The following is a 13021-nucleotide window of genomic DNA, read 5'->3' as shown; positions in this document are numbered from 1 at the left end:
GTACCACAGGGTTCAGTTCTTGCACCAGTGATGTTTATTGTGTACATAAATGATCTACCAGTTGGTATACAGAATTATATGAACATGTTTGCTGATGATGCTAAGATAATAGGAAGGATAAGAAATTTAGATAATTGTCATGCCCTTCAAGAAGACCTGGACAAAATAAGTATATGGAGCACCACTTGGCAAATGGAATTTAATGTTAATAAATGTCATGTTATGGAATGTGGAATAGGAGAACATAGACCCCACACAACCTATATATTATGTGAGAAATCTTTAAAGAATTCTGATAAAGAAAGAGATCTAGGAGTGGTTCTAGATAGAAAACTATCACCTGAGGACCACATTAAGAATATTGTGCAAGGAGCCTATGCAATGCTTTCTAACTTCAGAATTGCATTTAAATACATGGATGGCGATATACTAAAGAAATTGTTCATGACTTTTGTTAGGCCAAAGCTAGAATATGCAGCTGTTGTGTGGTGCCCATATCTTAAGAAGCACATCAACAAACTGGAAAAGGTGCAAAGACATGCTACTAAGTGGCTCCCAGAACTGAAGGGCAAGAGCTACGAGGAGAGGTTAGAAGCATTAAATATGCCAAAACTAGAAGACAGAAGAAAAAGAGGTGATATGATCACTACGTACAAAATAGTAACAGGAATTGATAAAATCGACAGGGAAGACTTCCTGAGACCTGGAACTTCAAGAACAAGAGGCCATAGATTTAAACTAGCTAAACACAGATGCCGAAGAAATATAAGAAAATTCACCTTCGCAAATAGAGTGGTAGACGGTTGGAACAAGTTAAGTGAGAAGGTGGTGGAGGCCAAGACCGTCAGTAGTTTCAAAGCGTTATATGACAAAGAGTGCTGGGAAGACGGGACACCACGAGCGTAGCTCTCATCCTGTAACTACACTTAGGTAATTACACTTAGGTAATTACACTGTCCTACCATACACAGGCACACTGCTTGTAGGTGGCTGGCCACTCATCAAGGCAGCGGAGGCTAGGCTAGGAGTTAGCCCAGCGAGGTAGTCTCATGTGGCTCGGCACGTTTCGTACTCTCCCTCACAACACGGCGTGGCTTCGTACCACCACTGAGTGAAGTGAAGCGTTCATACAAGAATGGTGGGAAACACGAATGAACGTCTTTCTCACGAAATTCCCACGAATTTCTATGGGAAAATACCCCTGAACACTGGCACGATATTCCCCGTTCACTCTACTGCTAACAAACACTAGCAGGTCAGAGCGTCTGATTAATCACTGGGGTGGGGATTTACGAGTCTTATGACTGCTTGTATGAAACTTTACCCACTTCCCACAATCTGTTTTCCAATACACTCCCCAACTCTCACACCCAACCACGACGAGTTCCCAGATTCTGTTCATCTCACAGATCCACATCGTAGTTGATGGAGGATGGAGCTGTACTAGTAGCTACCGCCACGACGCTCTTTACTCAGTTGGCCGACTGGGCAAAGAGGGCGTCTAACACGGGGAGAGGCAGAATGGTGTCTTGGGGCTTAGACCGGCTAGGTGCCGGATTCCTGGTCCTCTTCAAATGATCCAATCAGAGAAAGGCATTTAGCGACTGAGCTCCTCAGCCAATCACAGGTGAGGTTCCATGGCCGCAGGGCGACTTCCATCTTGGTGGTCGCCAAAATGGCCACCAAGATGGCTGCCAAAATGGCCACCAAGATGGCTGCTGGCATTGCTATGGAAACAGAGTGGTGGTGGTTGGCGGATGGCCCACGCCTCTGCACCTTTCCCACTCGCTCCTCTGTTCTCCCTCAAATCTTCACAATAAAAGTTGCTACTCGCTCTAACTCTTTCCACAAATGTGCTACAATGGCTATTACAACATATTTGGAATGCTGATGATTTAGGCTCTCCAGTGAACCCAAACACGGGATGTTTCGGATATGGGTTGCCAATTCTAGACCAAGTGCACAGCCATGCACGTGTTGCAGTGCACGGCTAGCATCATGGCACATAAATCAGTGGAAAGTTTAGCTGGTGACAACTCATTTCCTCACATTTTCTGTGATGAAACAAGATGAGTGAGGGTGGACAAATAAGGGACAGAAAATGTTAAATTCTCTTCATATTGACAGATTGAAATTAAAATTTTCCTGCCTTCCTCACTGGCTCAACCTCCCTAACTGTCTTTCCTTCCCTCACTGGCTCAACCTCCCTCACTGGTTCAACCTCCCTTACTGTCTCTCCTTCCCTTACTGTCTCTCCCTCCCTCACTGGTTCAACCTCACTTACTGTCTCTCCCTCCCTCACTGGCTCAACCTCCCTTACTGTCTCTCCCTCTCTCACTGGCTCAACCTCCCTCACTGGTTCAACCTCCCTTACTGTCTCTCCCTCCCTCACTGGCTCAACCTCCCTCACTGGCTCAACCTCCCTCACTGGCTCAACCTCCCTTACTGTCTCTCCCTCCCTCACTGGCTCAACCTCCCTTACTGTCTCTCCCTCCCTCACTGGTTCAACCTCACTTACTGTCTCTCCCTCCCTCACTGGCTCAACCTCCCTTACTGTCTCTCCCTCCCTCACTGGCTCAACCTCCCTCACTGGCTCAACCTCCCTTACTGTCTCTCCTTCCCTCACTGGCTCAACCTCCCTCACTGGCTCAACCTCCCTCACTGGCTCAACCTCCCTTACTGTCTCTCCCTCCCTCACTGGTTCAACCTCACTTACTGTCTCTCCCTCCCTCACTGGCTCAACCTCCCTTACTGTCTCTCCCTCTCTCACTGGCTCAACCTCCCTCACTGGTTCAACCTTCCTTACTGTCTCTCCTTCCCTCACTGGCTCAACCTCCCTCACTGGCTCAACCTCCCTTACTGTCTCTCCCTCCCTCACTGGTTCAACCTCCCTTACTGTCTCTCCCTCCCTCACTGGCTCAACCTCTCTCACTGGCTCAACCTCCCTTACTGTCTCTCCTTCCCTTACTGTCTCTCCCTCCCTCACTGGCTCGACCTCCCTTACTGTCTCTCCCTCCCTTCCTGTCTCGACCTCCCTCACTGGCTCAACATCCCTCACTGTCTCTCCCTCCCTCACTGGCTCGACCTCCCTCACTGGCTCAACCTCCCTCACTGGCTCAACATCCCTCACTGTCTCTCCCTCCCTCACTGGCTCGACCTCCCTCACTGGCTCAACCTTCCTCACTGGCTCAACATCCCTCACTGTCTCTCCCTCCCTTACTGGCTCGACCTCCCTTACTGTCTCTCCCTCCCTCACTGTCTCTCCCTCCCTCACTGGCTCAACCTCCCATACTGCCTCTCCTTCCCTCAAAACATAAGAACTGTAAGTCATGGAGTAGGGAGCCACTAACAGGATAGAGGAGTCACTAACGGGGTCGAAGGGAGCCTGTCCCTCCCAGCCACCAAGACCTCTCCCCCCACCCTCCTAGATCCCACACAGTCTGTCTGCCCCAGCTCTCGCAGATGCCAACTGTTCAGAATTCATAAATAAAAGATTTGTTTAATTAATAAACAGGAAGCAATAAAACATGTTAATTTTTGTGTATTACTATGCAATATTAATCATTAACATATTTTGGCATAAATATTGTACAGCTATGATTAAAATTTTTAATGCAGTATGGGTGGGAGGGTTTGGCACCATCGCTTGATCAGTGCTCCGGAGCTTCCCTCCCTCCATCCCTCTCCCTCTCCCTCTCAATCACTGCCTCCCTTCCCTCCCTCCCAGACTGTTTCTATATCTCGCTCCCTCAATGCCTCCATCCATCACTGCCTCCCTTCCCTCAATGCCTCCATCCATCACTGCCTCCCTTCCCTCAATGCCTTCCCTCCCTCACTGCCTCCCCTCCCTCCCTCAATGTCTTCCTTCCCTCCCTCCCTCCCCCTCCCTCCCTCCCTCAATGCCTCCCCTCCTTCCCTCACTGCCTCCCCTCCCTCCCTCAATGCCTTCCCTCCCTCCCTCCCTCAATGCCTTCCCTCCCTTCCTCACTGCCTCTCCTCCCTCCCTCACTGTTTCTATCTCTCCCTGCCTCTCCCCTTCAATGCCTCCATCCATTATTCTCTCCCTCAATGCCTCCATCCATCACTGCCTCCCACCATCTGTTACTGCCTCCTCACCCTCCCTCAATGCCTCCCCTCTCTCCCTCACTGCTTCTATTTCCCTGCCTCTTACCTCAACAATAAGGTAAATAACAACTGTAACAGTATTTTTTAGTATAGTAGTAATATATAGGTACAGTATATAATATGATAATGCATTTTTATTGTTTACAAGAAAAAAAAAAGACACTGATGCAAATGCTTCTTGAAGGTCACCTCTTGCAACCAATCCAACGCTCCAACACACTGGGGTTGGTCCCATATAGTGCGTTGAATCAAGGTTGTACTCTACTTACAGGGTATCTACAGAAGCTAGCCCTAGATGCATGCAGCCCAGCGTACAGAAGAACACCTGACCACCACAACCTTCACACACAGCTGGCACAGCCACACAGGGGAAATTCCAGACAGGAAAGTGAGGCCAGAGGTAATGTGTGCCCCCAGTGCACATCAGTCAATAACTGAAGGGTTGAAGGCTCACCTGAGCAGGCTCTCCCTTCCCCATGTTAGGGGAGGGGAAGGGGGAGGGTCGCTAACGAACGGGCATGCTAGTTGGAGGACTATTTGCTTATTTATTTGTTTTCTTTTGGGGGTAGTTCTTTGGCTGTTAGGATGTAGATTGCAATTTTCAGCAGTTGGAGGTTTGTATTGTTATGCCTACCTTTCTGGGGGTATATTTCCTGTCGAAGGCAGACATGACGTACTCTACATGCAGAGTGCTCATATTGCCATTGCTCCCTGTGCTTCTCTGAAGGAGGGCAGGTTGTGGGTTGTGGTCCCCGCCCGGTAGGCAGAACTCCCATAACTGATGTCCCCAAACTAACTCCCATAACTGATGTCCCCAAACTAACAGCACATATCAGTCTGGATAGCTTCAGGGAGCCGACGGGGCTCCCCACAGAAAAGTAAAGCTAACATATGGCCCTAGGTAAAGGTTGCATTATATAAAGTTTAAATACAAAACAAAATACATGCATATAAACATAAACAAAAATTTAAATAACGAAAGCATGTGTTACACACAGTGTAAATCATTTACCTTTTCAATTGGACCTCTTCTATACACTTTATTCACAAGTTCAGTTGATTAATTTCCCAACAATTTCTGCCTCCCTGACTACCCCTGCACTTGAATGAGGGCCCTTGTCTGGATAAATCCTTCTCTCTTCCATTGTGCAGAGTACCTTCTGCTGCCACCATACTTTCTTTGTCACTGCCAACAGAGGAGCAACAGGTTGGAAGCCCAGTCCAATGTAGGTGTACCTCAGAAGACACATCACAGCAACAACGCCTGTGAACATCAAATAAGCGTAACAAATAAACATACCTCTCCAGTGACAGCTGAAGGTCATCATTTTCTTTGATACTGTTGGTGACTTCCTCTTGATTATTCACTTCCCCTAAAATACAAAAAAAAAAAAAATGAATCCACTACACAAGATATCCCAATCCATTAAGAACCACCACAGAGTAAAACTCATGGGATGCATAATTTAGTTAAATAATTTAGAAAAATAACTTTCCCCAATACAAATTTTTTGTTTTGTTAATTTAGTGAAATGTGTAGTGTTATATCTGGTGCCTTAGTTCACATTTACTGAAGTAAATGCATATACTGTACTGTATATGCTCTATAAATTTCTAAATAGGAGGCCCATAAAAAAAAAACAGCGTTGAATGTAATGAAATGCAATTTTCTGGGCGAGTCCCGGAGGTTTCCATGGAACTATCCAGGCTGATAGGGATAGTCCTAACTTTTGGCATCAGTCGATGTGGGTGGAGTTCTAGGCATACCGGGGACCACGTCCAGAACCTGGCCCCCTCAGAGAGGCACGAGGAACAATGGTCTATAGAAATGCACATGTGATTTTGGAGCATTTTATGTCTGCCAATGACCGGGACAGGCACCCAGAAAGATAAGTGTCTCAAAACAAACCCATATTCTCGTAAAACCAACGAAACAAGTGGACAGAACTCCCCCAAAGGAAAATGAGCAAACAAACATGATGTCACATGAGCCGCGCCGCATGTCTGCGCAGCTCCCCCCTCCCTGGGAGGGAAGAAGGGGAGCCACAAACCCATGCGCCAGTGATCCACACCTCAGTTCCGAGGCTGGATATCAAAATACAAGAAAATAGCCAAGTGGGGGGAGGGAGGGTTGCCAGGGAGCCTCCTGGACTCACCCAGAAAATGACGTTTCATTACATTCAACGCTAGTTTTCTGGGGGGAGCCCCTACCTTTCCCCGGAGCTACTTCACCAAAGACTAAGGAAAGAAAGGGACTTACCTGGGAGGCAGTCGGTGCTCCACACCTTAACTTGAAGTCGAGACAGGCTGCAGCCGCCGACCCAAAGCGACACAGGCCCGACTAATCCCAGGAACATTCACGAGGTAGCGTGAAGCCAGGACACTGTTCGACCGCCAAAAACCCCGTGCCCGAATGTCAGCCCACAGGACATGTTCCCAAAAATGGCAGCAAAAGCAGCGAACTTACTAACATCATGGATACGGGGATAGACCGCAGGCTGGCTATACTTAATAACCCTGCAGAAGACCTGAGAGATCGGTACCTGCGAATAGGGGAGAAGGGAAACCGGATCAACCCAAAGCGCATCCCCGGACACAGAAGCCGTGGCATGCAATTAACAGCAGAGGGCCACAGCCGGACACAACACATGATGCATCCCCGGCCTGACCAACCAACCATCAACAAACCAAGGACCCCTCCAGAAAGCAGCAGTCTCATTCTTTGCCAGAAAAGAAGGAGACAGCTGCAGTCGAGCAAACCTATCTCCATGACCAAAAGAGCAGAAACCCCTGCACCAGAGGAGAGCATGAAGCTCCCCGACCCGACCCCCAAAAGCCAATGCCAACAGGAAAAGAGCCTTCGAAAAACAATCTTGAACCGAAGGGGCCACAATAAACTGAGGAGAAGAGATATAGGAGAGTACTCTGTCCAAAGATCAGGAAGGCTCAGATGGTGCATGAGCAGGACAGAGGTGAAACAATGCACGAGAAAGCTTGCGAAACGGCGCAGAAGTAACATCTATACTGAAAGCAAGCTGAAGCGGCTCTGCCAGAGCCGCACAATACGAGGCGACAGTATTCGGCATAAGATGACAGTCCTGGAACAACCACGAGAGAAAGGACAACACCACCCGAACCGAAAGCGAAGTACAACGACGAAGAGTAAAAAAAAGAACGGAAGGACAGCCAGGAAACTTCATACTGCCGCCGAGATGAAGCCCGCAGGTGGGATACCATCAATGAAGCCACCTGATCACCATACAAATGGTGATAAACTCGAGTCAAAAATACCAAACGCGAAGACTCGAGGAGGAGAAGAGCAAACCAGAGCGTAACGGTCCGGGACAAGCAGCGCCTGAAACCAAGGTTGGGTCGGCCACCACGGGGCCAAGAGGACAACTTGCCCCCGATAAGTCTCCAAGTGAGCCAGGACCTGGAGCAACTGCTGAACTGGGGGAAAAAGATACAGAAGTCTCCACCTTGACCAGTCCTGCAGAAAGGCGTCGATCCCGACAGCCTCGTGGTCGGGAAGGGCGCCACATATACCAGAAGATGCCTCAACCATGCTGGCATCGACCATCCATTCCGTGGACAGGAGAACGAACCGAGACAAAGTCTCCGCCAGGACATTGAACACACCCTGGACGTGAACCGCCAGGAGAGCCAAACCCCGAGTTTGGGGTTTGTTTTTAAACCCCAAACAAAACATCAGCAGACGAGTCACCCAAAGCAACCTCCCCCAAAGAGCAAAGGACTGCATCGAACCCTCTCGGTTCAGGCAATGAACCACCAGGGATCATCGATCCGAGGGCGACCTGAACCCTCTGAAGCGCAAACCACACTGCCGTGAACTCCTGCACCGTGCTGTGGGCTAAACAGAAGGTCAGACCCCACCGCCCCTGGCTGTCCTGGTGAGCACTGGTCACAAAGCCCCAGCTGAGAGACGATGCATCTGTGAACACATCGTGTGAGAGCTCGGGTACTCGCCAAGGCACTGAACCCTGAAAAACCCAGAGAGGAAGCCAAAGTAAGGCCCCCGGGGGTCGAACCCAGCGATCGTGAGAGGCGGAAGGGACATCCCCAAAGGAACCAGAACAACCAACGAAGCCGAACCCGACCTGGCGAGTAGACCATCATTGCAAAGTTCAGGCTCCCGCACAGACCTTCAAGCAACTGCCGGGTGACCCGAAGCCCCTGGAAACAAGCACATGCAGGACCGCAGCCAGAGGAGAAACTCCGGAGGAAGAGACAAGGAAGCGGTCCAAGAATCCCACACAAGGCCCAGCCAGGTCTGAACCTGGAAGGGAACCAGATGGGATTTCCGCCAGTTCACCAAGAACCCGAACCCGGCTAGCTGGGAAAGTACTACACCCCTGGCGAGCAGACATGCAGACCGACTGGGAGCCCAAACCAGCCAGTCATTGAGGTACGTCAACACCTAACAGACGCAGACTGGCCACCACGATCTGGGTAAGGCATGTGAACACGTGAGGTGCCAGGTTCAATCCGAACGGGAGACAACGAAAGCAGTAACTGACGCCCCACAACAAAACCGAGCCAGTCCCTGAAACCCAGAACAATCAGGACATGCCAATAAGCGTCCTTGAGGTACAGGGATACCATCCAAGTGCCCGGCTCCAACAGAAGCCGGACCTGGGACAGAGTGGTAATCCGAAAAGAGGGGCAAAAAACCCAGGGGTTAGGTTAGGTAGCCGAAAAAGTTAGGTTAGGTTGGGTTAGGTAGGATAGGTAGTCGAAAAAACTAATTCATGAAAACTTGGCTTATTAGGCAAATCGGGTCTTGCATAGTAGGCTGAGAAGTGCGTTCTGGCTACTAGGTACGACATATATATATATATATATATATATATATATATATATATATATATATATATATATATATATATATAACTGAAAACTCACACCCCAGAAGTGACTCGAACCCATACTCCCAGGAGCCACACAACTGGTATGTACAAGACGCCTTAATCCACTTGACCATCACGACCGGACAAAATGAGGTGATAGCCGAGACTATTTGACCCACCCCACCGCCGGCACTCGGATAGTAATCTTGGGCATAGCATTTTACCAAATCACCTCATTCTTTGGGGCACACGTGAGGAACACAAATGCGAACAAGCCTGAATGGTCCCCAGGACAATATGCAACTGAAAACTCACACCCCAGAAGTGACTCGAACCCATACTCCCAGGAGCCACGCAACTGGTATGTACAAGACGCCTTAATCCACTTGACCATCACGACCGGACAAAATGAGGTGATAGCCGAGGCTATTTGAACCACCCCACCGCCGGCACTCGGATAGTAATCTTGGGCATAGCATTTTACCAAATCACCTCATTCTTTGGGGCACACGTGAGGAACACAAATGCGAACAAGCCTGAATGGTCCCCAGGACAATATGCAACTGAAAACTCACACCCCAGAAGTGACTCGAACCCATACTCCCAGGAGCCACGCAACTGGTATGTACAAGACGCCTTAATCCACTTGACCATCACGACCGGACAAAATGAGGTGATAGCCGAGGCTATTTGAACCACCCCACCGCCGGCACTCGGATAGTAATCTTGGGCATAGCATTTTACCAAATCACCTCATTCTTTGGGGCACACGTGAGGAACACAAATGCGAACAAGCCTGAATGGTCCCCAGGACAATATGCAACTGAAAACTCACACCCCAGAAGTGACTCGAACCCATACTCCCAGGAGCCACGCAACTGGTATGTACAAGACGCCTTAATCCACTTGACCATCACGACCGGACAAAATGAGGTGATAGCCGAGGCTATTTGAACCACCCCACCGCCGGCACTCGGATAGTAATCTTGGGCATAGCATTTTACCAAATCACCTCATTCTTTGGGGCACACGTGAGGAACACAAATGCGAACAAGCCTGAATGGTCCCCAGGACAAGATGCAACTGAAAACTCACACCCCAGAAGTGACTCGAACCCATACTCCCAGGAGCCACGCAACTGGTATGTACAAGACGCCTTAATCCACTTGACCATCACGACCGGACAAAATGAGGTGATAGCCGAGGCTATTTGAACCACCCCACCGCCGGCACTCGGATAGTAATCTTGGGCATAGCATTTTACCAAATCACCTCATTCTTTGGGGCACACGTGAGGAACACAAATGCGAACAAGCCTGAATGGTCCCCAGGACAAATTCCTGGGGACCTTGTCCTGGGGACCATTGAGGCTTGTTCGCATTTGTGTTCCTCACGTGTGCCCCAAAGAATGAGGTGATTTGGTAAAATGCTATGCCCAAGATTACTATCCGAGTGCCGGCGGTGGGGTGGTTCAAATAGCCTCGGCTATCACCTCATTTTGTCCGGTCGTGATGGTCAAGTGGATTAAGGCGTCTTGTACATACCAGTTGCGTGGCTCCTGGGAGTATGGGTTCGAGTCACTTCTGGGGTGTGAGTTTTCAGTTGCATATTGTCCTGGGGACCATTCAGGCTTGTTCGCATTTGTGTTCCTCACGTGTGCCCCAAAGAATGAGGTGATTTGGTAAAATGCTATGCCCAAGATTACTATCCGAGTGCCGGCGGTGGGGTGGTTCAAATAGCCTCGGCTATCACCTCATTTTGTCCGGTCGTGATGGTCAAGTGGATTAAGGCGTCTTGTACATACCAGTTGCGTGGCTCCTGGGAGTATGGGTTCGAGTCACTTCTGGGGTGTGAGTTTTCAGTTGCATATTGTCCTGGGGACCATTCAGGCTTGTTCGCATTTGTGTTCCTCACGTGTGCCCCAAAGAATGAGGTGATTTGGTAAAATGCTATGCCCAAGATTACTATCCGAGTGCCGGCGGTGGGGTGGTTCAAATAGCCTCGGCTATCACCTCATTTTGTCCGGTCGTGATGGTCAAGTGGATTAAGGCGTCTTGTACATACCAGTTGCGTGGCTCCTGGGAGTATGGGTTCGAGTCACTTCTGGGGTGTGAGTTTTCAGTTGCATATTGTCCTGGGGACCATTCAGGCTTGTTCGCATTTGTGTTCCTCACGTGTGCCCCAAAGAATGAGGTGATTTGGTAAAATGCTATGCCCAAGATTACTATCCAAGTGCCGGCGGTGGGGTGGTTCAAATAGCCTCGGCTATCACCTCATTTTGTCCGGTCGTGATGGTCAAGTGGATTAAGGCGTCTTGTACATACCAGTTGCGTGGCTCCTGGGAGTATGGGTTCGAGTCACTTCTGGGGTGTGAGTTTTCAGTTGCATATTGTCCTGGGGACCATTCAGGCTTGTTCGCATTTGTGTTCCTCACGTGTGCCCCAAAGAATGAGGTGATTTGGTAAAATGCTATGCCCAAGATTACTATCCGAGTGCCGGCGGTGGGGTGGTTCAAATAGCCTCGGCTATCACCTCATTTTGTCCGGTCGTGATGGTCAAGTGGATTAAGGCGTCTTGTACATACCAGTTGCGTGGCTCCTGGGAGTATGGGTTCGAGTCACTTCTGGGGTGTGAGTTTTCAGTTGCATATTGTCCTGGGGACCATTCAGGCTTGTTCGCATTTGTGTTCCTCACGTGTGCCCCAAAGAATGAGGTGATTTGGTAAAATGCTATGCCCAAGATTACTATCCGAGTGCCGGCGGTGGGGTGGTTCAAATAGCCTCGGCTATCACCTCATTTTGTCCGGTCGTGATGGTCAAGTGGATTAAGGCGTCTTGTACATACCAGTTGCGTGGCTCCTGGGAGTATGGGTTCGAGTCACTTCTGGGGTGTGAGTTTTCAGTTGCATATTGTCCTGGGGACCATTCAGGCTTGTTCGCATTTGTGTTCCTCACGTGTGCCCCAAAGAATGAGGTGATTTGGTAAAATGCTATGCCCAAGATTACTATCCGAGTGCCGGCGGTGGGGTGGTTCAAATAGCCTCGGCTATCACCTCATTTTGTCCGGTCGTGATGGTCAAGTGGATTAAGGCGTCTTGTACATACCAGTTGCGTGGCTCCTGGGAGTATGGGTTCGAGTCACTTCTGGGGTGTGAGTTTTCAGTTGCATATTGTCCTGGGGACCATTCAGGCTTGTTCGCATATATATATATATATATATATATATATATATATATATATATATATATATATATATATATAATATATGTCGTACCTAGTAGCCAGAACGCACTTCTCAGCCTACTATGCAAGACCCAATTTGCCTAATAAGCCAAGTTTTCCTGAATTAATATATTTTCTCTATTTTTTTTCTTATGGAATGATAAAGCTACCCATTTCATTATGTATGACGTCAATTTTGTTTTATTGTAGTTAAAATTAACGTAGATATATGACCGAACCTAACGAACCCTACCTAACCTAACCTATCCTATCTTTATAGGTTAGGTTGGGTTAGGTTGTCGAAAATGGTAGGTTAGGTTAGGTAGGTTTAGTTAGTCGAAAAAACATTAATTCATGAAAACTTGGCTTATTAGGCAAATCGGGTCTTGCATAGTAGGCTGAGAAGTGCGTTCTGGCTATTAGGTACGACATATATATATATATATATATATATATATATATATATATATATATATATATATATATATATATATATATAATATATATATGTCGTACCTAGTAGCCAGAACTCACTTCTCAGCCTACTATTCAAGGCCCGATTTGCCTAATAAGCCAAGTTTTCCAGAATTAATATATTTTCTCAATTTTTTTTCTTATGAAATGATAAAGATACCCATTTCATTATGTATGAGGTCAATTTTTTTTTATTGGAGTTAAAATTAACGTAGATATATGACCGAACCTAACCAACCCTACCTAACCTAACCTAACCTATCTTTATAGGTTAAGTTAGGTTAGGTAGCCGAAAAAGTTAGGTTAGGTTAGGTTAGGTAGGTTAGGTAGTCG

The 13021-nt window shown here is 48.2% G+C and overlaps 1 protein-coding gene across 29 annotated transcripts in view; it reads right to left on the bottom strand.

Annotated features, from left to right (window-relative positions):
* The window catches only part of LOC123758034 (uncharacterized), a 247631-nt gene that overhangs the window by 188282 nt on the left and 46328 nt on the right, over positions 1–13021 (bottom strand). For all 29 annotated transcript variants that reach the window (XR_011231032.1, XM_069338989.1, XM_069338977.1 and 26 more), the window contains one exon: positions 5426–5498. Coding sequence is in view for 28 of the 29 variants with exons in the window: in XM_069338989.1 (XP_069195090.1) it covers positions 5426–5498 (73 nt within the window). In the remaining variant the exon portion in view is untranslated. The remainder of the gene's footprint in view (positions 1–5425; positions 5499–13021) is intronic.

Source organism: Procambarus clarkii, chromosome 40 (assembly GCF_040958095.1).
Source record: "Procambarus clarkii isolate CNS0578487 chromosome 40, FALCON_Pclarkii_2.0, whole genome shotgun sequence".
Taxonomy (NCBI): domain Eukaryota; kingdom Metazoa; phylum Arthropoda; class Malacostraca; order Decapoda; family Cambaridae; genus Procambarus; species Procambarus clarkii.
The sequence above is the reverse complement of the archived record's forward strand: the minus strand, read 5'-3'. Positions and strand labels throughout refer to the sequence as shown.